A 24,514-nucleotide genomic window follows, 5' to 3' on the forward strand; every position below is an offset into this window, starting at 1 on the left:
TGTTGGCCTTCTCCTTGTGACTTTCTTTAAAGTGCTACTGACATGAAAAATCTAAATTTTGCAAAAGGCTTTTTTTTAGGCAGTAAAAATCACTGATTCTTTATCTGCAAATATTTTTTTCAAAATAAGAGCCAAAAGTTTGCTTTTGGGGGGCTTGAGTCACAGGAGGTTTTTTGAAAAGAGTCTGGGGAGGGTGACGCATTCTGGTGTGTTATTCTATGGTTGACGATCACGAAACCCCAACAGAGCCTAGAAATGTCCAGCAACCAAAGGTCGGGTGAGAATTTTCAGTTTCAAAAGTTTCATCTAACGATGATGAAGTGGTATCGGAAGCGAGAGAACAAGTTTTGAAGACGGGAACATTGAAATGATGTTACAACCCGATTGAGTGATCCATTACCACTTTCCTCTGAAGATGGGTGAACATGTGGTGGCGAAGCTGCCACTTGGCTAATCATTCTGATCTCAAATCGGATAAAGATAACGAATATTTTTGTCAAGGAAGAAACCTGGATCGATTTTCTGTTGATTTGTTTATTCTTTTCTTAACAAGACGAGCTTTACATCCCAAGGTAAACAGACATTTTTGACGCGGTCTAAGTGTTCCCGTAAATTGACATTCGATATGAAACATCACAACCTGATGTGAACTGATCCTTAACACTAGAGTCAAAGCAAGACAACTAAATCGACTCAAAACAACATAAAAACAACCTTTTTCGAATTTATACTAATTTTGAGCGTAAAACTATAATAATCGAATTCCCTGTACAACAAAAAGCTCCAAGGAAACCCCTGGCTGAAGACACCAGCACATAGAAAACCCCTAAGTACACTTGTAATAATGTTCCAAACTGATTGAAACTTTGTAGAGTTGCTGAAATTGACGTGCATAAAATATATTTAGTTTCTCCTTGTTTTTTTCTGGTTCTATGAGAATATCTGAAACGTCCCCTGTTCGAGCTCAATAAAACAGCGATCTCGTATGTCTGTTTTGTTTCCCCATATTTACTTCCGTGAAACGATTTTAGATCGATTGAAACTTCGGAGAATAACTAGAACTTTTTCGAAACCGTATCGTTAATGAGCTCAAGGAATCTAAAAAAACTACTATTATCATTATTTTGAGGAAGACAAGAGTAATATGAAAATGCTTTGGAAAGGTATAAAGAATTTTGTCAGCCAAAAATCAAACAATCTAGACACAATTTCATATCTAACAGATAAAAAAGGGCTCCTAAATTAATGATTCTGTTAAAATAGCTAATCAATTTAATCATTACTTTACGAGTGTTGCTAATGACATCACACAGAAGATCCCAAGACGCCCAAGGTCTCCTTTGTCTTACCTACCCAATCCCAATCAGGATTCCTTCTTCATTTTCCCGACTACCTCTGATGAAGTATCAGAGGTCATTAAATCTCTAAAAAATGGTAAATCTAGTGCTCCAAATAATATCCCAATCAGATTGCTGAAAATTCTAAATCCCCACATTTCCATTGACCTATCAATTTTGATCAATGAATCATTTTAAACTGGTATTTTTCCTAATAAGCTTTACATAGCGAAGGTGATCCCAGTATTTAAAAAAGATCTCACTACCAAAAAATTAAATGATAGACCAATTTCCCTCCTGTCAATATGTCCAAGGGCTATTCGCACTTACAAAGAGTGTGTTAGGTTCCATAACCTTATTGAAAGCCTCAATGGAGCCGGGATAGCAGATGACAAATAAAAGTGTATAGTTGATTGAAAATAATTCTCTCAAATAATTTTGAAGTAGCAGGCAAGATACTGACTGGTCTATAGTAATTCTTGCTGGTCGGTGAATCTTTCTTAAATATCCTAGAAAGCACTAACAAAAAGAATGGTTGAGAACAGACGTGGCACGAGGTAAAAAGTTAAAATATAGCAAACTAAACAACTAAAGTGACAAGTAGAGTTGGAAGAAAGAAACCAAAATGGTGAAAATATCTTCAAAATAATAGAACAGGAGCTAAAACTGTACGAAAAAAAATTTATTGACGAATTTCTAGCAACAACCAAAATATGGTTTGGGAAATTAAAGTCAAAGGTTTGAGCCGACAATATAGAGATAAACGGGATAGAAAAATGCTTTTTATTAACGATGAGCGGAATTTTTAAGGTTAAAATAGAAATAGGCAGTTGAATAAAACGAAGATGTTTTTTCTGTGTCCCTTCAGGACTTTATGGATCCTGACCCCTTGTAGTCTGTAGATGGGGAATGGTTATAGAATAAATGTGAGCGTACACACGTGCTAGAGAACTCATTTCACGCATTGACTGATTGGTACTGTCATGTAAAGAAGTCACGAAGGTGTCAAAAAACAGACTGGTGACTTCATATTTGGTTCGTTGAGTGAAGGATGAAATACAACATTTTAGAGAAGTTATTCTTGTTGACTGCTTTGGCTTTGACTTTTAGCATTGTTCAAGGTAAGTACTATTTTCGATCTTGGTAAAAGATCAGCAACAAAATGTCATTCAAGAAACCTCTTTCCATTTGCCTCTTCCAATCTATTATAATCAAGTTTATAATTATTAGAAAGAGTTTTCGATTTCTAAATAAAATAACAAAAATTTCTACTTTAGAAAGGTCTAGTAGATTTGAAAAATATCCACCTAGTAATTTCATATTGACAAGATTACAGAAGATTATGATCTTCTAAGAACCCAAAATAACAAGAAATATGTGCAGTTTGAGCTCATAAAACGCTTGAAAGGTGCTTCGTATTTTCATAATTCCGAGCAGCATCGTGAATCTCTTCGTATGGTGATTGCAAGCCTGCGTAAGTTGAATCGGTGGTTGCAATTTGTCCCTGCAGATCCATGTAATGTGTCTCCTTTGGCTGTACATTCCTATGGATTCAACAAAGTACACTCATTTATCTTTGCCAAATGTATGAAACTACTAAATGAAAGCCATTTAAAATTGGCAAAGGACAAAGAAGAGCAGCTAAGGACAGGATTTACTTTTGAACAACAATTTATAGTAGATAAATTTTAGAACGACTTCAAATTAGCAAAACTTTAACTATACGAAAACATCAACTCAATATACCTTTTATTTCCATTGTCTTGAGCTACAAAAAAGTAGATGAAAATGTTACCTCTTTGAGAGATATAATTCTTAATTATGAAGGACATCAAACAGCTTGAAGGAAAAATATTTTTGTGATGAAAACCGTAACTAAGGATACCTTGTGTATTTTTCCCTTTTTTTCTGATGAGACAGATCACCATTGTTGCCATGGCAATGAATGAGACTGCTACCACTACTGAAAGCGCTATGATCATGTTGTCTTTCTCTTCATCGCTATTCACTGCAATGACAACACAAAGTGTGTAGGTTATATGCGGGCTCTTGTCCTGTTGTGGACAGAATTCCGAGTGCTAGGAATAGCTCTTAATAAGGCCCTGAAGCTGGACAAAAGGCAGGAGCTAGTATCTATAAATAGGGAACATAGCCCCTTAGTTGTACTGTAAGATGTTATTTTAGAGAAAGTTGAAAAAACCCGCTTCATTCCTTGAAGTTCCAGCTCAGAAACAAGGAGTCACTAAGCCTTGAGAGTAATCCCCCCCCCCACCGTATCGCTAGCACATTACAAAAAAGGTCCAAAAGGAAGATTCTTATATGGAAGTAACAAAATCAACAGCTGGCCTCAAATTTAAAGTGCTGTACTCGCAAGGAAATGGAATGATTAGCGTGCTAATAAATGTTTCAGTATTTAAATTCAATAACAATCATCACCAGTGCCAGGTACAGTCATTTTGTACCACTGAAATTCAAAGACCAACCTTAAAAACACCTGAGAGATTCAATAGAAGGGGGGAGGGCCACCTTTGTGTACCAAATCCATAGTAAGTAGTAACTCTCTTTTTCACTGTTTCTAGAAATCTAAAAATCAATCAAATAGAACTTGCCTTGTTTTTCTTTACAAGCTGTTGGCTGAACACTTGTCTTCCCCTTAACTGTTGATTTGTGGGTCGTGTCTGTTCTCGTTGTTGGTTCACTTGAACTTGGTACTAGTGTTGATGGAAAAAACGTGTGTAACTTAAGGTGTCCACAAATAGGTTTTCTAAGTATTTTGTTTTTAAACGGCTGCAAATCGTCCAAAAATTATAATAATGACTAGATCAGTTGAATGTTCCAAGAAAGGAAAATAAAAACGCGATTATGATCAAGATATAAACCAACCCTGTGTTTCTGAGGTTTTCGATGAAGTTGTCGGCGGTAGTGTTGTTGGGATGGGTGTTTCTGCGACTTTGGCAGTGAAGACCTTTGAAATACTCTTGAAACTCATCGTCATTTCAACGTCAGTGATATTCACATTTCGTGGAATTTTGCATTTCTTTATTTGATCTATGTTATATCCAGTTTCAGTATAAACAACAATCCCTGAGGCATCCTTCAATCTCAGTTCGTATTTCACGTAACAAGCCCCAGATTCGGCCTTCGTCCATTTCGCTTCGACACAACTGTCTACGATTATCTTGCCTGCTTGCAAATTCGGATTGCCGTCAAGTTTCACTGAAAAAAGAAGTTTCACATATCTATTGAGGCTTTCATGCGTGCTGTTTATTGCACTCATTAACTACTCCATCTTTGCGTGGACAGATACGTGAGCGTACAAAAAAAAGCATACTTTTAAATTCACATAGCCTTCCGTCTCTCTATCAAGTGGCAAAAGTCCTAAATATGAAGTCCTCCTGTTATGCCCTAGAGCTCCTTCATTTGCATCGATATCATGTTCTTATTGTCCATTTACAAAGCATTAATAGAGAAGAGCCTATTCTTGTTTACCACTTCCTTCCATTGGGCATACATTTTCACCTTCAAAAAATAAAATGTAAAAATGTAAAAGTTCTGTATTACTATCAACATAAAGCACTTACGTAAAACAGTGACATTGGTGTCTTTGGCAAGTGATGACCCAATACTGTTCTTCACTGAAGACTTCAATATCCTTCCACAAAAAGTAGCCGCTATATTTGGATGTGAAAACTTTGCTGAATAAACATACGGGTAAATTTGGATACCGGCAACAGTTGTACCACCATCACCACGATGAGGCCAAAGAAAATCAGCTGATGGCGCAGGGTTTCCATCCATTTCAATCGCTATTTCTAAGTTTGAATTTTCATTCACTTCAACTGTAGCTGGAGGTGGTGTGATGTATTCTGGTACTCCTATTGAGAAAAGAGAAATAATATTTCATATCCTTGAAATTTTTCAACGGGACTAATGAATGCTGCAAATCGAAAAATCAAACTAATCTACCGATGGGTCAGGTTTGATTGTATTTTTGTTATAATAAGGATACGACCGGAGGAACTGTACGAGGTCGTTTACAGCACTGGATGCGGTTGTGACAAATCAGAAGTTGCATTGTCTTCTCGATACAAACAGGAGATGTTGCCAATGCGGCTTATTTCAGAACAGCTGGGAACAATTTAAATTGACCTGCCTCTGACAACAATTACATAATGAAATAAATCTTCTACGTTTTGACTTACGATCGCTTGGTCAATTGCTAAACTTCCTACTTCTTCGTCACAAATTAACACTTTGAATCGGCATTAGCAGAAGCTAATAATATACGACCAGAACTATTAGTCTTATATATTATATAAGAGAGTACCTATCAACGGGAAACCAAGACAACAAGGAAACGCCATGAAAGTGTTTTTTAACTTAATTGGTTAATAAGATAAGAAGCAATACAAATAATTTGTATTGCTTGATTGCTCCATTCTAAAAGTACCATGCCTTAACATAAATACAAAGCTGAAAGGGTTTGTCAAAATATATAAAGTTACCGTTGATTGTAATGCTGACAACTGGTCTGAGGTCACCTCTATTTGAGCTGCTTTTTCCAGCTAAAGTAAGGTCTAAAATAATATATGATGCGAATTGGTAAGCAGTGTCGTTGTACATTAATCCACTGATCACCAATGTATCATTGGATGGTATTACTGTAAGCCTTCCAGAGAATGGTGCTGGAACAGTTGGCACAAGCTGAAGCACACTATTTGCTCCTGTCCTCTTTGCTATAGGTTGCAGTGCTGCTTGTGAGGAACTGTTAAATCCAATTATTTGTTCTCTGTATGTTATAAATCCGGGTATATCACCACCATACTCATAACCCCATGTTAACCACAGTGATGAGCCTTTCAGTGATGTCACGTGACTTGGTGATGACTTTGTTTCATTTGCAATAAGTTGTCCTGGATTAGCCGCTGTAACTAAGATAAAGAAATGCTAAACGAATAAATTCAAATTAGCGTAAAAAGCTTTCCTGTAAGTCGTTAATTTAATATTTTATCACATATTCAGCCGATGCAGAGTTACCGGTGTTACTCATGCACGTTACCCATTTAACAAATCAAGAAAAGATATTGACTGGCCTAAGTGACCTTTCAAAAGCCTTGACACTAAAACTTCCGATGTTTTAATTTTCAACTGCAACATAAATACCTGATGACAGTGTGTATGTGAGCCAAAATATCTTGAATTGAATATTCCACTGTACCTTCATGTCAAAGAAATAAGTGTTGCTGAAAAGGAACAAGTTGTGGAATTGGCGGATGATAGATTAGTTTCATCACAATTTAATTTTTTGGAGCAAGGTGGTTTACTTTTCAACATTGCAAGAAAAAAGTAATCAAAAAAAATAAGAAGCATGGTAATGCATTAAGAATGCAATGCTTTTGGGTCGCTCTGTGTAGGGGGTTTTCAAAATTAGATTATGCCAAATGTATATTTTGTTCAAGTCAAGAATCGTCACCGGATAAAAACAAATCGATCGGGATCCTGATTTGAATACTTTTTTCCTTTGTATATGAACAGCGAATTTATTATATCTGATAATTTTAGTGCCCAGCAGAGTTTATATGTTGATGCCCTGCTCAGCATTTCCTTTCATTTTTCTTTCCCATTTTTTCCCCCATTTTTCTACATTATTGGTGCCTTTCATAATAGCGGCGTTGCTTTCATAATACTAAAATGACGAAGCAAGTGAATAACACATTAAGTAACTTTCTAGCTAATAAAGGTATATCAGAGAACTATGCATTTTAAGGTATTTATTTAACCTTTTCTCAAAGAGAGATATATACATATTCTATCTAAATCAGCACGCCAAAGTACATCAGTAAACAAAGTTACAGTTTTATAACTTGTATCGATAAAAAGCTATAGGGAAGGGCCTGAAAAGGTCATGGTTCAAATACCCTAGTCTAGAAATTGCTCAAGGAAAAAATCTTAAAACTTGAATCGCATCTACTTTTATATTGTACGCCAAAGTACACCAGTAAACAAAGTTACAGTTTTATAACTTGTATCGATAAAAAGCTATAGGGAAGGGCCTGAAAAGGTCATGGTTCAAATACCCTAGTCTAGAAATTGCTCAAGGAAGAAATCTTAAAACTTGAATCGCATCTACTTTTATATTGTACGCCACAGTACGCCAGTAAACAAAGTTACAGTTTTATAACTTGTATCGATAAAAAGCTATAGGGAAGGGCCTGAAAAGGTCATGGTTCAAATACCCTAGTCTAGAAATTGCTCAAGGAAAAAATCTTAAAACTTGAATCGCATCTACTTTTATATTGTACGCCAAAGTACACCAGTAAACAAAGTTACAGTTTTATAACTTGTATCGATAAAAAGCTATAGGGAAGGGCCTGAAAAGGTCATGGTTCAAATACCCTAGTCTAGAAATTGCTCAAGGAAGAAATCTTAAAACTTGAATCGCATCTACTTTTATATTGTACGCCAAAGTACACCAGTAAACAAAGTTACAGTTTTATAACTTGTATCGATAAAAAGCTATAGGGAAGGGCCTGAAAAGGTCATGGTTCAAATACCCTAGTCTAGAAATTGCTCAAGGAAAAAATCTTAAAACTTGAATTGCATCTAGTTTTATATTGTACGCCAAAGTACATCAGTAAACAAAGTTACAGTTTTATAACTTGTATCGATAAAAAGCTATAGGGAAGGGCCTGAAAAGGTCATGGTTCAAATACCCTAGTCTAGAAATTGCTCAAGGAAGAAATCTTAAAACTTGAATCGCATCTACTTTTATATTGTACGCCACAGTACGCCAGTAAACAAAGTTACAGTTTTATAACTTGTATCGATAAAAAGCTATAGGGAAGGGCCTGAAAAGGTCATGGTTCAAATACCCTAGTCTAGAAATTGCTCAAGGAAAAAATCTTAAAACTTGAATCGCATCTACTTTTATATTGTACGCCAAAGTACACCAGTAAACAAAGTTACAGTTTTATAACTTGTATCGATAAAAAGCTATAGGGAAGGGCCTGAAAAGGTCATGGTTCAAATACCCTAGTCTAGAAATTGCTCAAGGAAAAAATCTTAAAACTTGAATCGCATCTACTTTTATATTGTACGCCACAGTACGCCAGTAAACAAAGTTACAGTTTTATAACTTGTATCGATAAAAAGCTATAGGGAAGGGCCTGAAAAGGTCATGGTTCAAATACCCTAGTCTAGAAATTGCTCAAGGAAAAAATCTTAAAACTTGAATCGCATCTACTTTTATATTGTACGCCACAGTACACCAGTAAACAAAGTTACAGTTTTATAACTTGTATCGATAAAAAGCTATAGGGAAAGGCCTGAAAAGGTCATGGTTCAAATACCCTAGTCTAGAAATTGCTCAAGGAAAAAATCTTAAAACTTGAATCGCATCTACTTTTATATTGTACGCCACAGTACGCCAGTAAACAAAGTTACAGTTTTATAACTTGTATCGATAAAAAGCTATAGGGAAGGGCCTGAAAAGGTCATGGTTCAAATACCCTAGTCTAGAAATTGCTCAAGGAAAAAATCTTAAAACTTGAATCGCATCTACTTTTATATTGTACGCCACAGTACACCAGTAAACAAAGTTACAGTTTTATAACTTGTATCGATAAAAAGCTATAGGGAAAGGCCTGAAAAGGTCATGGTTCAAATACCCTAGTCTAGAAATTGCTCAAGGAAAAAATCTTAAAACTTGAATCGCATCTACTTTTATATTGTACGCCAAAGTACACCAGTAAACAAAGTTACAGTTTTATAACTTGTATCGATAAAAAGCTATAGGGAAGGGCCTGAAAAGGTCATGGTTCAAATACCCTAGTCTAGAAATTGCTCAAGGAAAAAATCTTAAAACTTGAATCGCATCTACTTTTATATTGTACGCCACAGTACGCCAGTAAACAAAGTTACAGTTTTATAACTTGTATCGATAAAAAGCTATAGGGAAGGGCCTGAAAAGGTCATGGTTCAAATACCCTAGTCTAGAAATTGCTCAAGGAAAAAATCTTAAAACTTGAATCGCATCTACTTTTATATTGTACGCCACAGTACACCAGTAAACAAAGTTACAGTTTTATAACTTGTATCGATAAAAAGCTATAGGGAAAGGCCTGAAAAGGTCATGGTTCAAATACCCTAGTCTAGAAATTGCTCAAGGAAAAAATCTTAAAACTTGAATCGCATCTACTTTTATATTGTACGCCAAAGTACACCAGTAAACAAAGTTACAGTTTTATAACTTGTATCGATAAAAAGCTATAGGGAAGGGCCTGAAAAGGTCATGGTTCAAATACCCTAGTCTAGAAATTGCTCAAGGAAGAAATCTTAAAACTTGAATCACATCTACTTTTATATTGTACGCCACAGTACGCCAGTAAACAAAGTTACAGTTTTATAACTTGTATCGATAAAAAGCTATAGGGAAGGGCCTGAAAAGGTCATGGTTCAAATACCCTAGTCTAGAAATTGCTCAAGGAAAAAATCTTAAAACTTGAATCGCATCTACTTTTATATTGTACGCCAAAGTACACCAGTAAACAAAGTTACAGTTTTATAACTTGTATCGATAAAAAGCTATAGGGAAGGGCCTGAAAAGGTCATGGTTCAAATACCCTAGTCTAGAAATTGCTCAAGGAAGAAATCTTAAAACTTGAATCGCATCTACTTTTATATTGTACGCCAAAGTACACCAGTAAACAAAGTTACAGTTTTATAACTTGTATCGATAAAAAGCTATAGGGAAGGGCCTGAAAAGGTCATGGTTCAAATACCCTAGTCTAGAAATTGCTCAAGGAAAAAATCTTAAAACTTGAATTGCATCTAGTTTTATATTGTACGCCAAAGTACATCAGTAAACAAAGTTACAGTTTTATAACTTGTATCGATAAAAAGCTATAGGGAAGGGCCTGAAAAGGTCATGGTTCAAATACCCTAGTCTAGAAATTGCTCAAGGAAAAAATCTTAAAACTTGAATTGCATCTAGTTTTATATTGTACGCCAAAGTACATCAGTAAACAAAGTTACAGTTTTATAACTTGTATCGATAAAAAGCTATAGTGTAAGGCCTAAAAAGATCATGGTTCAAATACCCTAGTCTAGAAATTGCTCAAGGAAAAAATCTTAAAACTTGAATTGCATCTAGTTTTATATTGTACGCCAAAGTACACCAGTAAACAAAGTTACAGTTTTATAACTTGTATCGATAAAAAGCTATAGTGTAAGGCCTAAAAAGGTCATGGTTCAAATACCCTAGTCTAGAAATTGCTCAAGGAAAAAATCTTAAAACTTGAATCGCATCTACTTTTATATTGTACGCCAAAGTACATCAGTAAACAAAGTTACAGTTTTATAACTTGTATCGATAAAAAGCTATAAGGAAGGGCCTGAAAAGGTCATGGTTCAAATACCCTAGTCTAGAAATTGCTCAAGGAAAAAATCTTAAAACTTGAATCGCATCTACTTTTATATTGTACGCCAAAGTACATCAGTAAACAAAGTTACAGTTTTATAACTTGTATTGATAAAAAGCTATAGTGTAAGGCCTAAAAAGGTCATGGTTCAAATACCCTAGTCTAGAAATTGCTCAAGGAAAAAATCTTAAAACTTGAATCGCATCTACTTTTATATTGTACGCCACAGTACGCCAGTAAACAAAGTTACAGTTTTATAACTTGTATCGATAAAAAGCTATAGTGTAAGGCCTAAAAAGATCATGGTTCAAATACCCTAGTCTAGAAATTGCTCAAGGAAGAAATCTTAAAACTTAAATTGCATCTACTTTTATATTGTACGCCAAAGTACACCAGTAAACAAAGTTACAGTTTTATAACTTGTATCGATAAAAAGCTATAGTGTAAGGCCTAAAAAGATCATGGTTCAAATACCCTAGTCTAGAAATTGCTCAAGGAAGAAATCTTAAAACTTAAATTGCATCTACTTTTATATTGTACGCCAAAGTACACCAGTAAACAAAGTTACAGTTTTATAACTTGTATCGATAGAAAGCTATAGGGAAGGGCCTGAAAAGGTCATGGTTCAAGTACCCCAGTCTAGAAATTGCTCAAGGAAAAAATCTTAAAACTTGAATCGCATCTACTTTTATATTGTACGCCAAAGTACACCAGTAAACAAAGTTACAGTTTTATAACTTGTATCGATAAAAAGCTATAGGGAAGGGCCTGAAAAGGTCATGGTTCAAATACCCTAGTCTAGAAATTGCTCAAGGAAAAAATCTTAAAACTTGAATCGCATCTACTTTTATATTGTACGCCACAGTACGCCAGTAAACAAAGTTACAGTTTTATAACTTGTATCGATAAAAAGCTATAGTGTAAGGCCTAAAAAGATCATGGTTCAAATACCCTAGTCTAGAAATTGCTCAAGGAAGAAATCTTAAAACTTAAATTGCATCTAGTTTTATATTGTACGCCAAAGTACACCAGTAAACAAAGTTACAGTTTTATAACTTGCATCGATAAAAAGCTATAGTGTAAGGCCTAAAAAGGTCTTGGTTCAAATACCCTAGTCTAGAAATTGCGGCCTTTACGCGATCGTGTAATGATCGTGTAACCCGGCCTTTACGCCCCTTAGATTAGCTGAAAATTCCTTTACAGAACAATTTCGTGGAGAAATTTCAACACGTTAAACGTTTGTCAATTTTACGACATAAGCCCGAATTTTCCGACGACATCGTTTATTGGGAGGGGGAGTCCGAGCCCCCCAAAACCCCATAATCTCCGCCACTGTAACCGTCTCCTATAACATCAATGCAATCATGTTGGAAGCGCTTGGGGTCATATAGGGAACGGGGTCAAATAGGGAAATCTTTACGAGTAGCCCTAGCTACCTGTTTGAAACCAGAAACCAAGGCAATTAATTTTTCTGAAATAGACTACGGATTGATCTCTTTTATGCTTCATTCAAATATCATCTTGCGATTTCAATCCATAAAGCGGTAGTAGTCATAGAAATTCAACAATCAACGATAGCTTCCATAATATTCACTTGAATTCGAAGAGAAAATGAAAACATCAACCTACTTTCAAACGGTTCCATGTCAACAAGGAAGTTAAATCGTAATTCAGCAACAGCAACTGTTTCACAGAATGGATCACATGTAACAGAAAATGAAGAGGTCGATTTTAGATCACCCTTTTTTATAAGCCAGTATCGGTGATTGAAAAATCTAATTTCTTGAAACACGAGTATGGCATTTTTGTAATAAAACATTGGCACCTATTTCAGGTTGCTCCGTATCAGGTTGCTCCGCTGTGGTAATCAAAGACAAAGATTGGTAGAGGGCTATCTTGGCAGTGACCTTTGTTAAAGATTCGGCCTTTGTTAACTATTTGTTCAAAGTGACCTCGTTGACCGCCAGATATAAGGTTGGATAACTTCCTTTATATATGTAACACAGTCACAAAGCTATTGGATATCAGGCTCTGCTGGCAGCAAAAAGGACCGAAAAAGTTCAAGATTTTGGACCCAATTTATTGCGGCCTAATATGAATAATTATATCAGGAAAAGTTACACTTGTTTATAAGAATATTCAGGCTCAGAAACCATAGAATTATTTGTGCCTCTTTTTCCAGCAGCTGCCTGTTTTGGGTTGTCATAGCAAGGAATTGCAGAACTGGCGTATCTCCTTTTTAAAAATACGACGATTTTATACAAAAGTGGGCGATGTTGCTCTAAACCCATATAAGATTTGAAAAGAATAAGAATAATTCTAGAATATATTCTTAATTATTTAAGAGTATATCCAGGACCTGAATCTGGTCTTCATTATCTGTAAAATTGAGAATGCACGATCGCATTCAAACTAAGACACAGTAGATATTGTAAACTTTTCAAGAGAAATCTCGAGAAACAAAAAATGAGAGCGCCCTATGAAACAAAATAATTTGATATTTAACTTATGCGCTCCTTGCTGACAGGGGCGTAACTTGGCCAATAGGTTTGGGGGGGGGGGGGGTGAAAAGGGTTTCTGCCCTGCAAAACTGACTGGTGCCCTGCAGACCTCGTAGCAACGGTTTGTCTATAGGTTACTAGTGAAAGCTTTACCAGTGTACACTGGTCATTACCAAGGACAAACTTCTAAGCAATAAAAACAAACTTGAAACTTCATTGCCTATGAAATATCTATTTCTCTACGTGAGCGTAATTTTTTTATATTCACTTCATTTAATGTTGGTTTGCAAAATACTAGCTAATAAACAGCTAATGGGGGGGGGGGATACTTGATGCAGACAGCGCAACGAAATTTAGCTCAGGGGGACTAAGAATCAAGTTTAGTGAGGTAGGAGGACCCACCATGGTTGGGTCCGACGTGAAAAATTTTTTTGAAATTATACCTTCTAAAAGGGCTAAAAAGCATCTTTCAGACAAAAATTTAGCAAAATACTATTGTGCTAAAAGAACTGATTGTTTATTGAAAATATTATTGTTTATTGGAAAAAATAGGGAGGGGGAATATCATGCTAAAACTCTAGTGTTAAACGTTGGGGAAGGAAAGAAACGGCAACCTTTCGTTTCAGATTGCACGTAGTTGTGAATGACAGAGGAAGATGTTGTTTTGATTTGAGGAATTTTTTTTCCTGAACAGAAATGTGCAGTTTCTTGTATCGAGAAGGATATGTTTACACATAAAAAATTAAAACATTGCAGTGATACAGAAAATGATTTACTGAATAAATGCAAATGAAAGAAAAATGATAAAAATATACGTGAAAAAGTTAGCAATTAGATGAAACAAATTCGGTTCTTAACAAGAATCTTAACAATTTATTATATTTTTTAGTTCATGCACTGTTAAAAAGTAATAGAAAAAATGATAAAAAATTCTTATCTTGATCAAAGTGAGGGCCTTCGGCCCCCTATTCCCCCCAGTGACGCCGTGCCTGTCATGAAAATAATTTACAACTTAAATTAATTTGCATGGACTCAATTTTGCCCTCATAAACATATGCATCCATCATTGCATCCATTGGCTATGACTTTCGGTAAGAACTGCTTTCGCCTTGCAAATAACGGAGCTTTTATTTACATACCTGTTCCGTTCTCTAAAATACAATGTCAGGAAGGGAGGTTCATAAAAAATACGATATTTCCATTTAAAAATTCCTAAACGGCCCTTTACGAACTTCAGAGGTGGCATTTCTGCGTGGCAATAAAGCTCTTCTTGGCGCCCTGCGAAATCTTCGATTGCCCTGCGAAATCGACTATTTTTTGGATTGGGGGGTGTCACACCCCCCACACCCCCCCGGTATTTTCGCCCCTGCTTGCTGATATTTAATTTCAAATCTTATGTTTAGTTTCAGTCTTTTGTTTCTGGTTATAATCGATCAAGGTCATTTTGCTCATTGGTGCTTTTCATATCTGTCCTTTTTGTCGTTGCTGCTTTTGCTTGTCAGCGATTGTTTGTTTTAATAACAATCGTTTAGTTGTCTCAATAGTTCAATACTAACTTGTCTGGGGTTGGCTTTGCATAACGAGCTTTGCTAAGCTTGATATACTTTAACATTCAATAACGAAATGGTGATGTTTTCAAGTCATACTATATTGAACCTATTCCTTCTCCCAAAATATATTTTTATATTGAAGAGTTGCGAGGGGGGCTGAGCATTCCTAGAATTTACCCGGGTGTAGGGTTCGTGTTGAAGAACACTTAGTAAGTTGCCTGCTGCAATATTGAGCGATCATCGATCATGGGACTACCATATAGCCAATTAACATCCGTATGCAATTGTGTTTAGCTTATTTCTAGTGAAAGTGAGCCCCCTAAAGGTATAAGGTGATTCAGTTATGCTAAAAATATCTTCCATGAAACTTGGTTTTTCGTGATGAATAGTTTTGTAAATTTTTTTGTTGCAAGTTGCTTTAAATTCCTTGTATGGATTGTAATCGTATTGTCTTTGAGCACTAAATGTTCAAAACTAGATAAAAAATCGTTATAGGCTATTCGCAATGTTCTTTCATGAATGTTGTAAATAAGTGTATTGTTTTTCCTTCTACAAACATCCATACCAAGGAACAGTAATTGAAGAATATCAAAACAAATTTCATTAAATATTGAATTTTTGTCGATCGTTACGCCCAACAATTTCACTTTGCCTCCCTCTTTTACTATTTGCCTGTTTGCATAAGTACTACATTTTTCAACATTGTTTGGTTTTGTTGAGATCATCAAAAGTTTGCATTTGTCTCCATTGAGCTGCCTAGCATTGTCTATAAACCATTGGTTTATGATATTCATTTCTTGTTCTAGTTTAACTGATATGTCTTCCTTGTTATGACCTTTAACCCATGTGGTATTATGACCAGCATAGTTGTATAGTTTGCTTTGATCTAAGTTTTCAAATATGTCATTAAAGAAAATGTTGAAAAGAAGGGGACTAAGGACAGAACCTTGGGAACACCCTTTTTCTCTCCATTCGCTAAAGTTAGCATTTATTTTTACTGGTTGAAATCGAATGCTTCTAGAATGCTGGTTGAATATCAGTAAGAGTTCATGTGAGAGACAATCAAATGCTTTGGAGACATCCATAAGGACAGTGTTCAAGATTCAATATCCATGGCTGTACAAAAGCCACAAAGGAGCGGGGATAGTAGGTGACAAATAAAAGTGTATAGTTGAATGAAAAAAATTTTCTGAAATATTTTTTAAATAGCAGGCAAGATACTGACTGATCGATAATATTTTTTGCTGGTCAGTGAATCTTTCTTAAATGTCTTAGAATACACTAACAAAAAGAATGGTTGAGAACAGACGTGGCACGAGGTAAAAAGTGAAAATATAGCAAACTAAACAACCAAAGTGACAAGTGGGGTTGGAAGAAAGAAACCAAAAAGGTGAAAAGATCTTCAAAATAGTAAGACAGGAAATAAAACTGTACGAAAAAAAAATTTCTTGACGAATTTCTAGCAACAACCAAAATATGGTATGAGAAATTAAAGTCAAAGGTTTGAGCCGACAATATAGAGATAGACGGGATAGAAAAATGCTATTTATTAACGACGAGCGGAATTTTTAAGGGTAAAATAGAAATAGGCAGTTGAATAAAACGGAGATGTTTTTCCGTGTCCTTTCAGGACTTTATGGATCCTGACCCTTGTAGTTTGTAGATCGGGAATGGTTATAGAATAAATGTAAGCGTACACACGTGCTAGAGAACTCATTTCACGCATTGACTGATTGGTATTGTCATGTAAAGAACTCACGAAGGTGTGTAAAAACAGACTGGCGACTTCATATTTGGTTTGTTGAAAGAAATATGAAATATAACATTTTAAAGAAGTTATTCTTGTTGACTGCTTTGGCGTTGAACAACTTTTAGCATTGTTCAAGGTAAGTGCTATTTTCATTCTTGGTAAAAGATCAGCAACAAAACGCCATTCAAGAAACCTCTTTCCATTTGCCTTTTCCAATCTATAATGATCAAGTTTATAATTATTGGAAAGAGTATCCGATTTCTACATAAAAGGACAGAAATTTCTACTTTAGAAAGGTCTAGAAGATATGAAAAATATCAACCTAGTAATTTTATATTGACAAGATTACACAAGATTATGATTTTCTAAAAACCCAAAATGATAAGAAACATGTGCTGTTTGAGCTCATAAAACGCTTGAAAGGTGCTTCGTATTTTCATAATTCCGAGCAGCATCGTGTATCTCTTCGTATTGTGATTGCAAGCCTGCGTAAATTGAATCGGTGGTTGCAATTTGTCCCTGCAGATCCATGTAATGTGTCTCCTTTGGCTGTACATTCCTATGGAGTCAACAAAGTACACTCATTTATCTTTGCCAAATGTATGAAACTACTAAATGAAAGCCATTTAAACTTAGCAAAGGACATAGAAGAGCAGCTAAGGACAGAATTTACTTATGAACAACAATTGGTAGTAGAAAAAATTTAGAATGACTTCAAATTGGCAAAACTATAACTATACGAAAGCATCAACTCATTTACCTTTTATTTCCATTGTCTTGAGCTACAAAAAAGTAGATGAAAATGTTACCTCTTTGAGAGATATAATTCTTAATTATGAAAAACAGCCAACAGCCGGAAGGAAAAATATTTTTGTGATGAAAACCGTAACTAAAGTTACCTTGTGTTAGTTTTGCTCTTATTCTGATGAGACAGATCACCATTGTTGCCATGGCAATGAGTAGGACCACAACCACTACTGAAAGCGCTATGATTATGTTGTCTTTCTCTTCATCGCTATTCACTGTAATGGAAACGCAAACATAACATGTACTTCATAGGCGGCCTTCTCCCGAGCATTAACATTCGAGTCTCCCAAGTTATAAACAAAAGCTGTAGGTGGCAGGGATAGGCACAAATTCCAATTGCTAAGAATAAAAATTGACCTTATTAAAGCTCTAAAGCTGAGCAAAGAGGCAAGAACTTGCAACTACAAGAGCCAGTGGGGCTACTGCTACGTGGGACTTCGGCTGGACACGCAATCACCCAGGCACGTAAATAATAGGGGCGTGACGCCCCCCCCAAACGTTGGAAAATCCAGTTGTAGTTGGAAAACTTAAAAGTTCTCTTGGAATTTTTTCTAACTATTATGACCAAATATGTGAATTTTATAGCTTAGGATTTTGGGACTTTCAATGTAAAAATCTTAGACCTTATTAAAATTGAAACTCTGGAGCAGGCACATCTTCTAATCGTTTTTAATTGTGAAGCCCTGTCTCCAATGGATCTCAAATTGCACCATTGCATCGTTTCTTTCTTTTTTGACAGGGGTTAAGTTGAATTAGATTATTTTAAACAGGCAAGGTGAATTTCTTGATAAGTAGTTTAAATTTTACCATCTGTATTGATTGAGCCTGAAGTTTTGAAAAAATATTCCCTATATCTATTGATCGGAACAATTGAAAGTGGGAATTTTTTTAAGAAACAACGGGTAGCCAATTCAATTGAAAACATTAAAATCTTTCATTGGTAGAAATTCTCAACGCTTCCTGACGGGTGTATGCTAAGCTCCCCCAGCACTTTGCATACCTCCTTAAATCTTATCATAAATTGCTATGATAAAGCTGATGAGAAGCCACATTGACCAAAGAAGCGGCAGTAGAAGTATTTAATCAAAGAAGAGTGTTTTATCCTACGAATCGGGAATGTGCACTTGCTCTCAGATCACCCTTTTCTGTTCCAAAAAACAAAAGGCATTTAGCCCTTTGAAAATTGTAAAAATTTCCATCTATCAAGAACAAAAGATAAAATGGTAAATTCTTTGATGCTTCTATACTATGAAAAAGATATTTAATTTAAAACTGATCTGCAGCAAATAGCTTTAAGATGGGCAAAGCAGAAAAAGAACAGAATTGCTGTTAATTGACTTGAAAGAATATTACTTTTTATCATTAAACATATCCAAGATCTAGAATTGTATGGCTTTGATGTTGCTTTACATCTTACGAAAAGATTATCTGTACGTTTTACGTTAATCAAAATTTAGAGATTTCCTTTTTCTTCTTTAGTGCTTTTATGCTTAAGACTAATTATTACAAGTAAAATGTTGGTAATTATACAGAACCTAGAAATCTGGAATAAGCCATAAGGCTAATTCCAAAAATCAATTTAGTAGGTACAAAAGATTAACAGGTCGAAAGAAAAAATCATCAGGTAAAGTTGGAATTTCCAACCTTCCACGCCCCCCAAAATTAGCCATTTTTTTACGTTCCTGCAATCACCCTTTGCTTTTAAAATGCAGCACGAGGGAGCTGAATGGGCTAAACAGTTGGCCCTCCAGTTTAAAAAAGAACAAGGCTAGAGCTCCTCTCAAAATAAGGTTAATTTTGATAATTGCATCGTTCGCTTCTTATCAGGCTCACGAGATAATTGGTCGTAAACTAATTCAAGCACTGACTACCTATTTGTGATTGAGATACAGATAAAATGATTGATTTTCGTATCGCTCAGCCCCGAAACGCCTGACAGGTTCAAGTTAAGATACAGAGCCACCTTTTGTGTGTCAAGATACTGATAGCCTATATTACGGTTTTTAGAAACCAAACCATTGCTAAAGATTTAATAACATCGAAGTAGACCTTGCCTTGTTTTTCTTTAGATGCTATTGGTTGAACACTTGTCTTCTCCTTTGCTGTTGATTTGTGCGGCGTGCTTGTTCTTGTTGTTGGGTCATTTGAACTTGGTACTAGTGTTGTTGGGATTTGTGTTTCTGAGACTTTGGCAGTGAAGACCTTTGAAGCACTTTTGAAACTCATCGTCATTTCAACACCAGTGATATTCACGTTTCCTGGAATCTTGCATTTCTTTATTTCATCGATGTTATATCCAGTTTCAGTATAAACAACAGTCCCTGAAGCATTTTTCAATCTCACTTCGTATTTCATGTAACAAGCCCCAGATTCGGCCTTCGTCCATTTTACTTCAACACAACTGTCTACGATTAACTTTCCTGCTTGCAAATTCGGATTGCTATCAAGTTTCACTAGAAATAGAAAGTTGTTAAATTCACTTCGTTTGATTTGCGACATGTTACAAACAAAATCTTAATTTAAAACAAGCAAAATGTTTGAAACAAACCCCTATTAATAATAAGCAAATTTGAACCTAAATTTTTGCTGAAATAAAATTGCATTGAAAGAAACATCTTCATGGAGGTTTCTGATCTTATTTGATTAAATGAAAGTATAAATTAAAACCAACAACATAAAGCACTTACGTAAAACAGTGACATTGGTGTCTCTGGCAAGTGATGATCCAATACTGTTCTTCACTGAAGATTTCAATATCCTTCCACAAAAAGTAGCAGCTATACTTGGATGTCTAAACTTTGCAGAATAAACATACGGGTAAATTTGGCTAGCAGCAACAGTTGTCCCACCATCACCAAGATGAGGCCAAAGAAAATCAGCTGATGGTGCAGGGTTTCCATCCATTTCAATCGCTATTTCTAAATTTGAATTTTCATTCACTTCAACTGTCGCTGGAGATGATGTAAGGAAATCTGGTACTCCTATTGAAGGAAACGAAGGAATGTTTGATACACATAGAATTGACAAATTATGAGTAGTGTACATTGATTGTATTTGTGGGTTTTTTAAATGATTGGCTCTGTTTTTTCTAGATATTGACAGAAAAAGTGGATAAAACTCTTGATTCTTTACTTTGTTTTTTACTTTATTTTTTCAATTCATTCATTTTCATTTTCATCCATTCTCAATTTCACCAATTCTCAATTTGATCAATTCTCAATTTCATCCATTCTTATGTTCAATCACCATCAGCAATGATTAATAACAAACGACCAAAACGATAGTGTTAATATTAATAGTATTATTCAACAGAAAAACACTGTTAAAACTACGTAAAGTTATTAACACGAACAGTTTCGTATTACTGAACAGGAGCAAATTCATGTTCTCGTTTTGATTCTAAATAAGATATCATCTTAATTTCTTGCCTGCTCCATTTCAAAACCATAATTTAAAAAAAATTACAGTTTAAAGAGTTTTATTAAAATTTACCATTGACTGTAATCCGTACAACTGGTTTGAGGTCACCTCTATTTGGGTTGGTTGTACCACCTACAATAATTTCTGTAATAATATATGATGCAAATTGGTATGCAGTGTCATTGTACTTCAGTCCACTGATCACCAATGTACTGTTGGTTGGTATTACTGCGAGCCTTCCAGAGAATGGTGCTGTATCAGTTGGCACAAGCTGAAGAGCACCATTTGCTCCTGTCCTCTTTGCTATAGGTTGCAGTGCTGCTTGGGAAGAGCTATTAAATCCAATGATCTGTTCTTTGTATTCTAAAAATCCGGAAGCATCACCACCATATTCATATCCCCACGTTAACCACAGTGAAGAGCCTTTTAGTGATGTCACGTGACTTGGTGATGACTTTGTTTCATTGGCAATAACTTGTCCTTTATTAAGTGCGGTTACTGCAACTGAGATATAGAAATGCTAAACGAATGAAATCAAATTAGCGAAAAAAGCTTTGCTGTAGATCGTTAATTCAATATCTTATCACATATTCAGCCTATGCAAAGTTGCCCGTGTTACTCAAAGGCGCTACCCATTTAACAAATCAAGAAAAGATTTTGACTGGCTTAGCTTAGCTTCGGAACTTGTCCATGTCATGGAAAATTGTAAATTTTGAAGCTAGCTATTTCTGGACATTTCTTCTCGCGTAATAGTAATGTTTCAGTTTTACTTTCATGCACCTCGCAAAAGCCTAAGCTGAATTTTGACACTAAAGCCATTCGATGTTTTAATTTTCAACTACAACATAAATACCTGATGACAGTGTGTATGTGAGCCAAAATATCTTGAATTGAACATTCCACTGCACTTCCATGACAAAGAAAAAAGTGTTGCTGAAAAGGAACAAGTTGTGGAATTGGAAGATGATAGAATAGTTTCATCACAATTTAATTTTTTTGGTGCAGGCTGATTTACTTTTCAACACTGCATGAGTATAAAAAATGAAAAATACCCTGAAGCATCCTAGTGCATTGAGAGTTTTTGAATCGCTTTGTTGTGTAGGGGTTTTCAAAATTAGATTATGCCAAGAGTATCTTTTTGTATATTTTGTTCAATCCAAGGATCGTCACCGGATATAAACAAATCGATCGGGATCCTGATTTGAATACTTTTTCCCTTCTTCTATAAACAGCACATTTATTTTATCTGATAATTTCAGTGCCAAACAGAGTTTATATGTTGATGCCCTGCTCAGCATTTCCTTTCATTTTTCTTTCCCCTTTTTTCTTTCCCATTTTTGTACATTTTAGGTGCTCTTCATCATAGTCAATCTAAAATGACGAAGCAAGTGAGTAACACATTAAAGGACAAGTGACACGCTTTTGGCGCCAAATTTTTTTTTTCTTTTAACTTAAAGTAAAATGCTGTATGAGAGTGTTGTTGAAATATTTTTCCTTTCTGATTTCATTTTCCTACTTAAAAACCCTTTTCAAATTATGGCGGGAAATGAGTCACGTGACACCGTGACGTAGATTGTGATAGTTTGTTATTGCTGCTACTGGTATACAGTGCAATATTAACGTTTACAACACGCTTCTAAACGAATTCAGTTCGTCTGGACCTGTCGTGTCGTGTTTCGTAAACTCCCTATTAATTACAGGAAAATTCCGAGTTATCACAATATACGTCATAGGGTCACGTGATAAAAAGCAAAATCGCGCCCCCTGCGCCCCCTGATTAGAATTTTTTGTTCTAAACCAGGAAAAGCTTACTTCTAAAAGATGATCTATAAGTTAATGAAAAGAAAAGATAGGGTGAAAAGTGTGTCACTTGTCCTTTAAGTAACTTTCTAGCTAATAAGGGTATATCAGAGAACTATGTATTTTCAGGTATTTATTCAACCTTTTCAAAAAAGAGGAATATATGCATACAACCTTTTCTCAAAGAGAGATATATCATGGTTCAAATACTCCAGTCTAGAAATTGCTTTCGAAGAAATTTTTAAAATTGTATCTATCTAGTTTAATATTGTACGCCAAAGTATACCAGTAAACAAAGTTACAATTTTATAACTTGCATCGATAAAAAGTTATAGTGAAAGGCCTGATAAAAGTCACTTTACAAAAGCATGACTAAATAATGGCAAAAGTATTCAATAATTGAAAGGAAATGACAGCAAGGAGTATCCTGAAATATATTTCAAACTAATCATATAGGCGTGGTAGTGAAAACTTTCTGTTTGCTTCCCTCGCATGAGGTTTTGGCTTTCTGTTCTGTTAAGGGCCGCCGAAACCTCTCGGCCACCCTGCTCATTCCCCTCTTCATGTGGCACTCTCCATACCGTCGTTGTCTTTATTAGCATATTTAAAATTTTACAGTCTAAAGGCGGAAATTCAGGCTTCCATTTGGGGGGGGGGTGTTGCTGGAGGGAGACCTACGATTTTCTGTCAAGACAACATCTTGGATCATGTCTAATTTGACTGCACATTTTGATAAAAATAGACGATTTTCTGACGGGACCTTTTAGAAATCTTTGCTGACCACGCCATAATTAAGTAACAAGAAGAACAATCCATTAATTATTCTTTATATCAAGATCGATGTCTCATCAAAAACAATTGATGATACAAGAGGTCGACCGATTACACTTTTGATAAGTCGTACGTCCATTTTAGTGATTTTATCTTGTTTTTGTCAGTGGAAAATACGTTTGAAAATAACTTTTATTCGGAAGAATCCAATGGAAAGTTCGGCTAATCTTTACGGAATTGAAATTAAGTATACAATTCACAAGCACTTTTGATTTTGGTCATATATTGTTTGATCAATTATTTAGTACTGGTTTATATTTTATCATCTATGCTATGTTCAAATTTTGCAAAAAGGGCAGAGAAAGCTTAAAGAGTTCCTTGGGGTTAAAAGGGAAAATGCAAATCATCTGCGAGCGAAGGGAGCAGAAATTTTGGCAATCATGGATCAATTACGCCCTTAGATTAGCTGAAAATTCTTTCCAGGGCGATTTCTTGGAGAAATTTCAACACGTTAAACGGTTATCAATTTTACGACGAAAGCCCGAATCTCCCGACGACATCGCTGATTGGGGGGGGGGGTGGTTGTGTTCAAGCCCCCCAAAACCCCATAATCTCCGCCACTGTTACCGTCTCCTATGTCGTCAATGCAATCATACTGGAAGCGCTTGGGGTCATATAGGGAACGGGGTCAAATAGGGAAATCGTTACGAGTAGGCCTATCTACCTGTTTGAAACCAGAAACCAAGGCAATTAATTTTCCTGAAATAGAATACGGATTGATCTCTTTTATGCTTCATTCAGCCATCATCTTGCGATTTCAATCTATAAAGCGGTAGTAGTCATAGAAATCCAACAATCAACGATAGCTTTCATAACTTTCACACGAATTCGAAGAGGAAATGAAAACATCGACCTACTTTCAAACGGTTCCATGTCAACAAGGAAGTTAAATCGTAATTCAGCAACAGCAACAGTTTTCACAGAATGGATCACATGCATTCGAAAATGAAGAAGTCGATTTTAGATCAGCCTGTTTTATTAGCCAGTATTGGTGATTGAAAAATCTCATTTCTTGAAACATGAGTATGGCATTTTTGTAATAAAACATTGGCACCCATTTCAGGTTGCTCCGTATTAGAAGGCTGTGGTAATCAAAGAC

At 35.5% G+C, this 24,514-nt stretch overlaps 2 protein-coding genes across 8 annotated transcripts; both read right to left on the minus strand.

The window, feature by feature from the left end:
• Nucleotides 1-1,199: 1,199 nt before the first annotated feature.
• Nucleotides 1,200-12,611, minus strand: LOC135682954 (uncharacterized). 6 transcript variants are annotated; one of them, XM_089114787.1, is made up of 8 exons: nucleotides 12,386-12,611; nucleotides 6,501-6,580; nucleotides 5,843-6,250; nucleotides 4,919-5,212; nucleotides 4,221-4,553; nucleotides 3,947-4,048; nucleotides 3,223-3,345; nucleotides 1,200-2,881 (listed from the first exon to the last, which is right to left on the minus strand). In XM_089114787.1, the coding sequence occupies exons 2-8, from the start codon at nucleotides 6,559-6,561 to the stop codon at nucleotides 2,688-2,690; spliced, it is 1,515 nt and encodes a 504-aa protein (XP_088970913.1). In that variant the 5' UTR covers nucleotides 6,562-6,580; nucleotides 12,386-12,611; the 3' UTR covers nucleotides 1,200-2,687. The 6 variants fall into 6 exon arrangements, with proteins under 6 accessions (XP_088970913.1, XP_088970911.1, XP_088970909.1 ...); XM_089114785.1 differs by having other exon boundaries at nucleotides 5,843-6,262; XM_089114783.1 differs by having other exon boundaries at nucleotides 5,843-6,268.
• A 3,389-nt stretch (nucleotides 12,612-16,000) lies between these two features.
• Nucleotides 16,001-24,514, minus strand: LOC135682950 (uncharacterized). Of its 2 annotated transcripts, XM_089114794.1 has the most exons (8): nucleotides 24,273-24,513; nucleotides 21,638-21,717; nucleotides 20,857-21,288; nucleotides 20,052-20,345; nucleotides 19,419-19,817; nucleotides 17,457-17,579; nucleotides 17,318-17,339; nucleotides 16,004-17,116 (listed from the first exon to the last, which is right to left on the minus strand). In XM_089114794.1, the coding sequence occupies exons 2-8, from the start codon at nucleotides 21,696-21,698 to the stop codon at nucleotides 16,963-16,965; spliced, it is 1,485 nt and encodes a 494-aa protein (XP_088970920.1). In that variant the 5' UTR covers nucleotides 21,699-21,717; nucleotides 24,273-24,513; the 3' UTR covers nucleotides 16,004-16,962. The 2 variants fall into 2 exon arrangements, with proteins under 2 accessions (XP_088970919.1, XP_088970920.1); XM_089114793.1 differs by lacking the exon at nucleotides 17,318-17,339 and having other exon boundaries at nucleotides 16,001-17,116; nucleotides 24,273-24,514.

The sequence above is a fragment of the Rhopilema esculentum genome, chromosome 21 (assembly GCF_057945365.1).
Source record: "Rhopilema esculentum isolate cy_ngs chromosome 21, ASM5794536v1, whole genome shotgun sequence".
Classification (NCBI taxonomy): Eukaryota; Metazoa; Cnidaria; class Scyphozoa; order Rhizostomeae; family Rhizostomatidae; genus Rhopilema; species Rhopilema esculentum.

Bases quoted from the DNA above. Each gene is read 5' to 3' on its own strand.
- LOC135682954 (XM_089114782.1), bottom strand. From the start codon at position 12,575: ATGTTTTATTACAAAAATGCCATACTCGTGTTTCAAGAAATTAGATTT. The intron at 5,213-5,842 runs GTAACTTTATAT...TTTTCTCAATAG, and splicing joins TGTCAGCATTACAATCAACG to GAGTACCAGAATACATCACA. The intron at 4,049-4,220 runs GTTGGTTTATAT...CATCAACACTAG, and splicing joins GAAAACCTCAGAAACACAGG to TACCAAGTTCAAGTGAACCA.
- LOC135682950 (XM_089114793.1), bottom strand. From the start codon at position 21,698: ATGGAAGTGCAGTGGAATGTTCAATTCAAGATATTTTGGCTCACATAC. The intron at 21,289-21,637 runs GTATTTATGTTG...TCTATATCTCAG, and splicing joins CACATACACACTGTCATCAG to TTGCAGTAACCGCACTTAAT. The intron at 20,346-20,856 runs GTAAATTTTAAT...TTCCTTCAATAG, and splicing joins TGTACGGATTACAGTCAATG to GAGTACCAGATTTCCTTACA.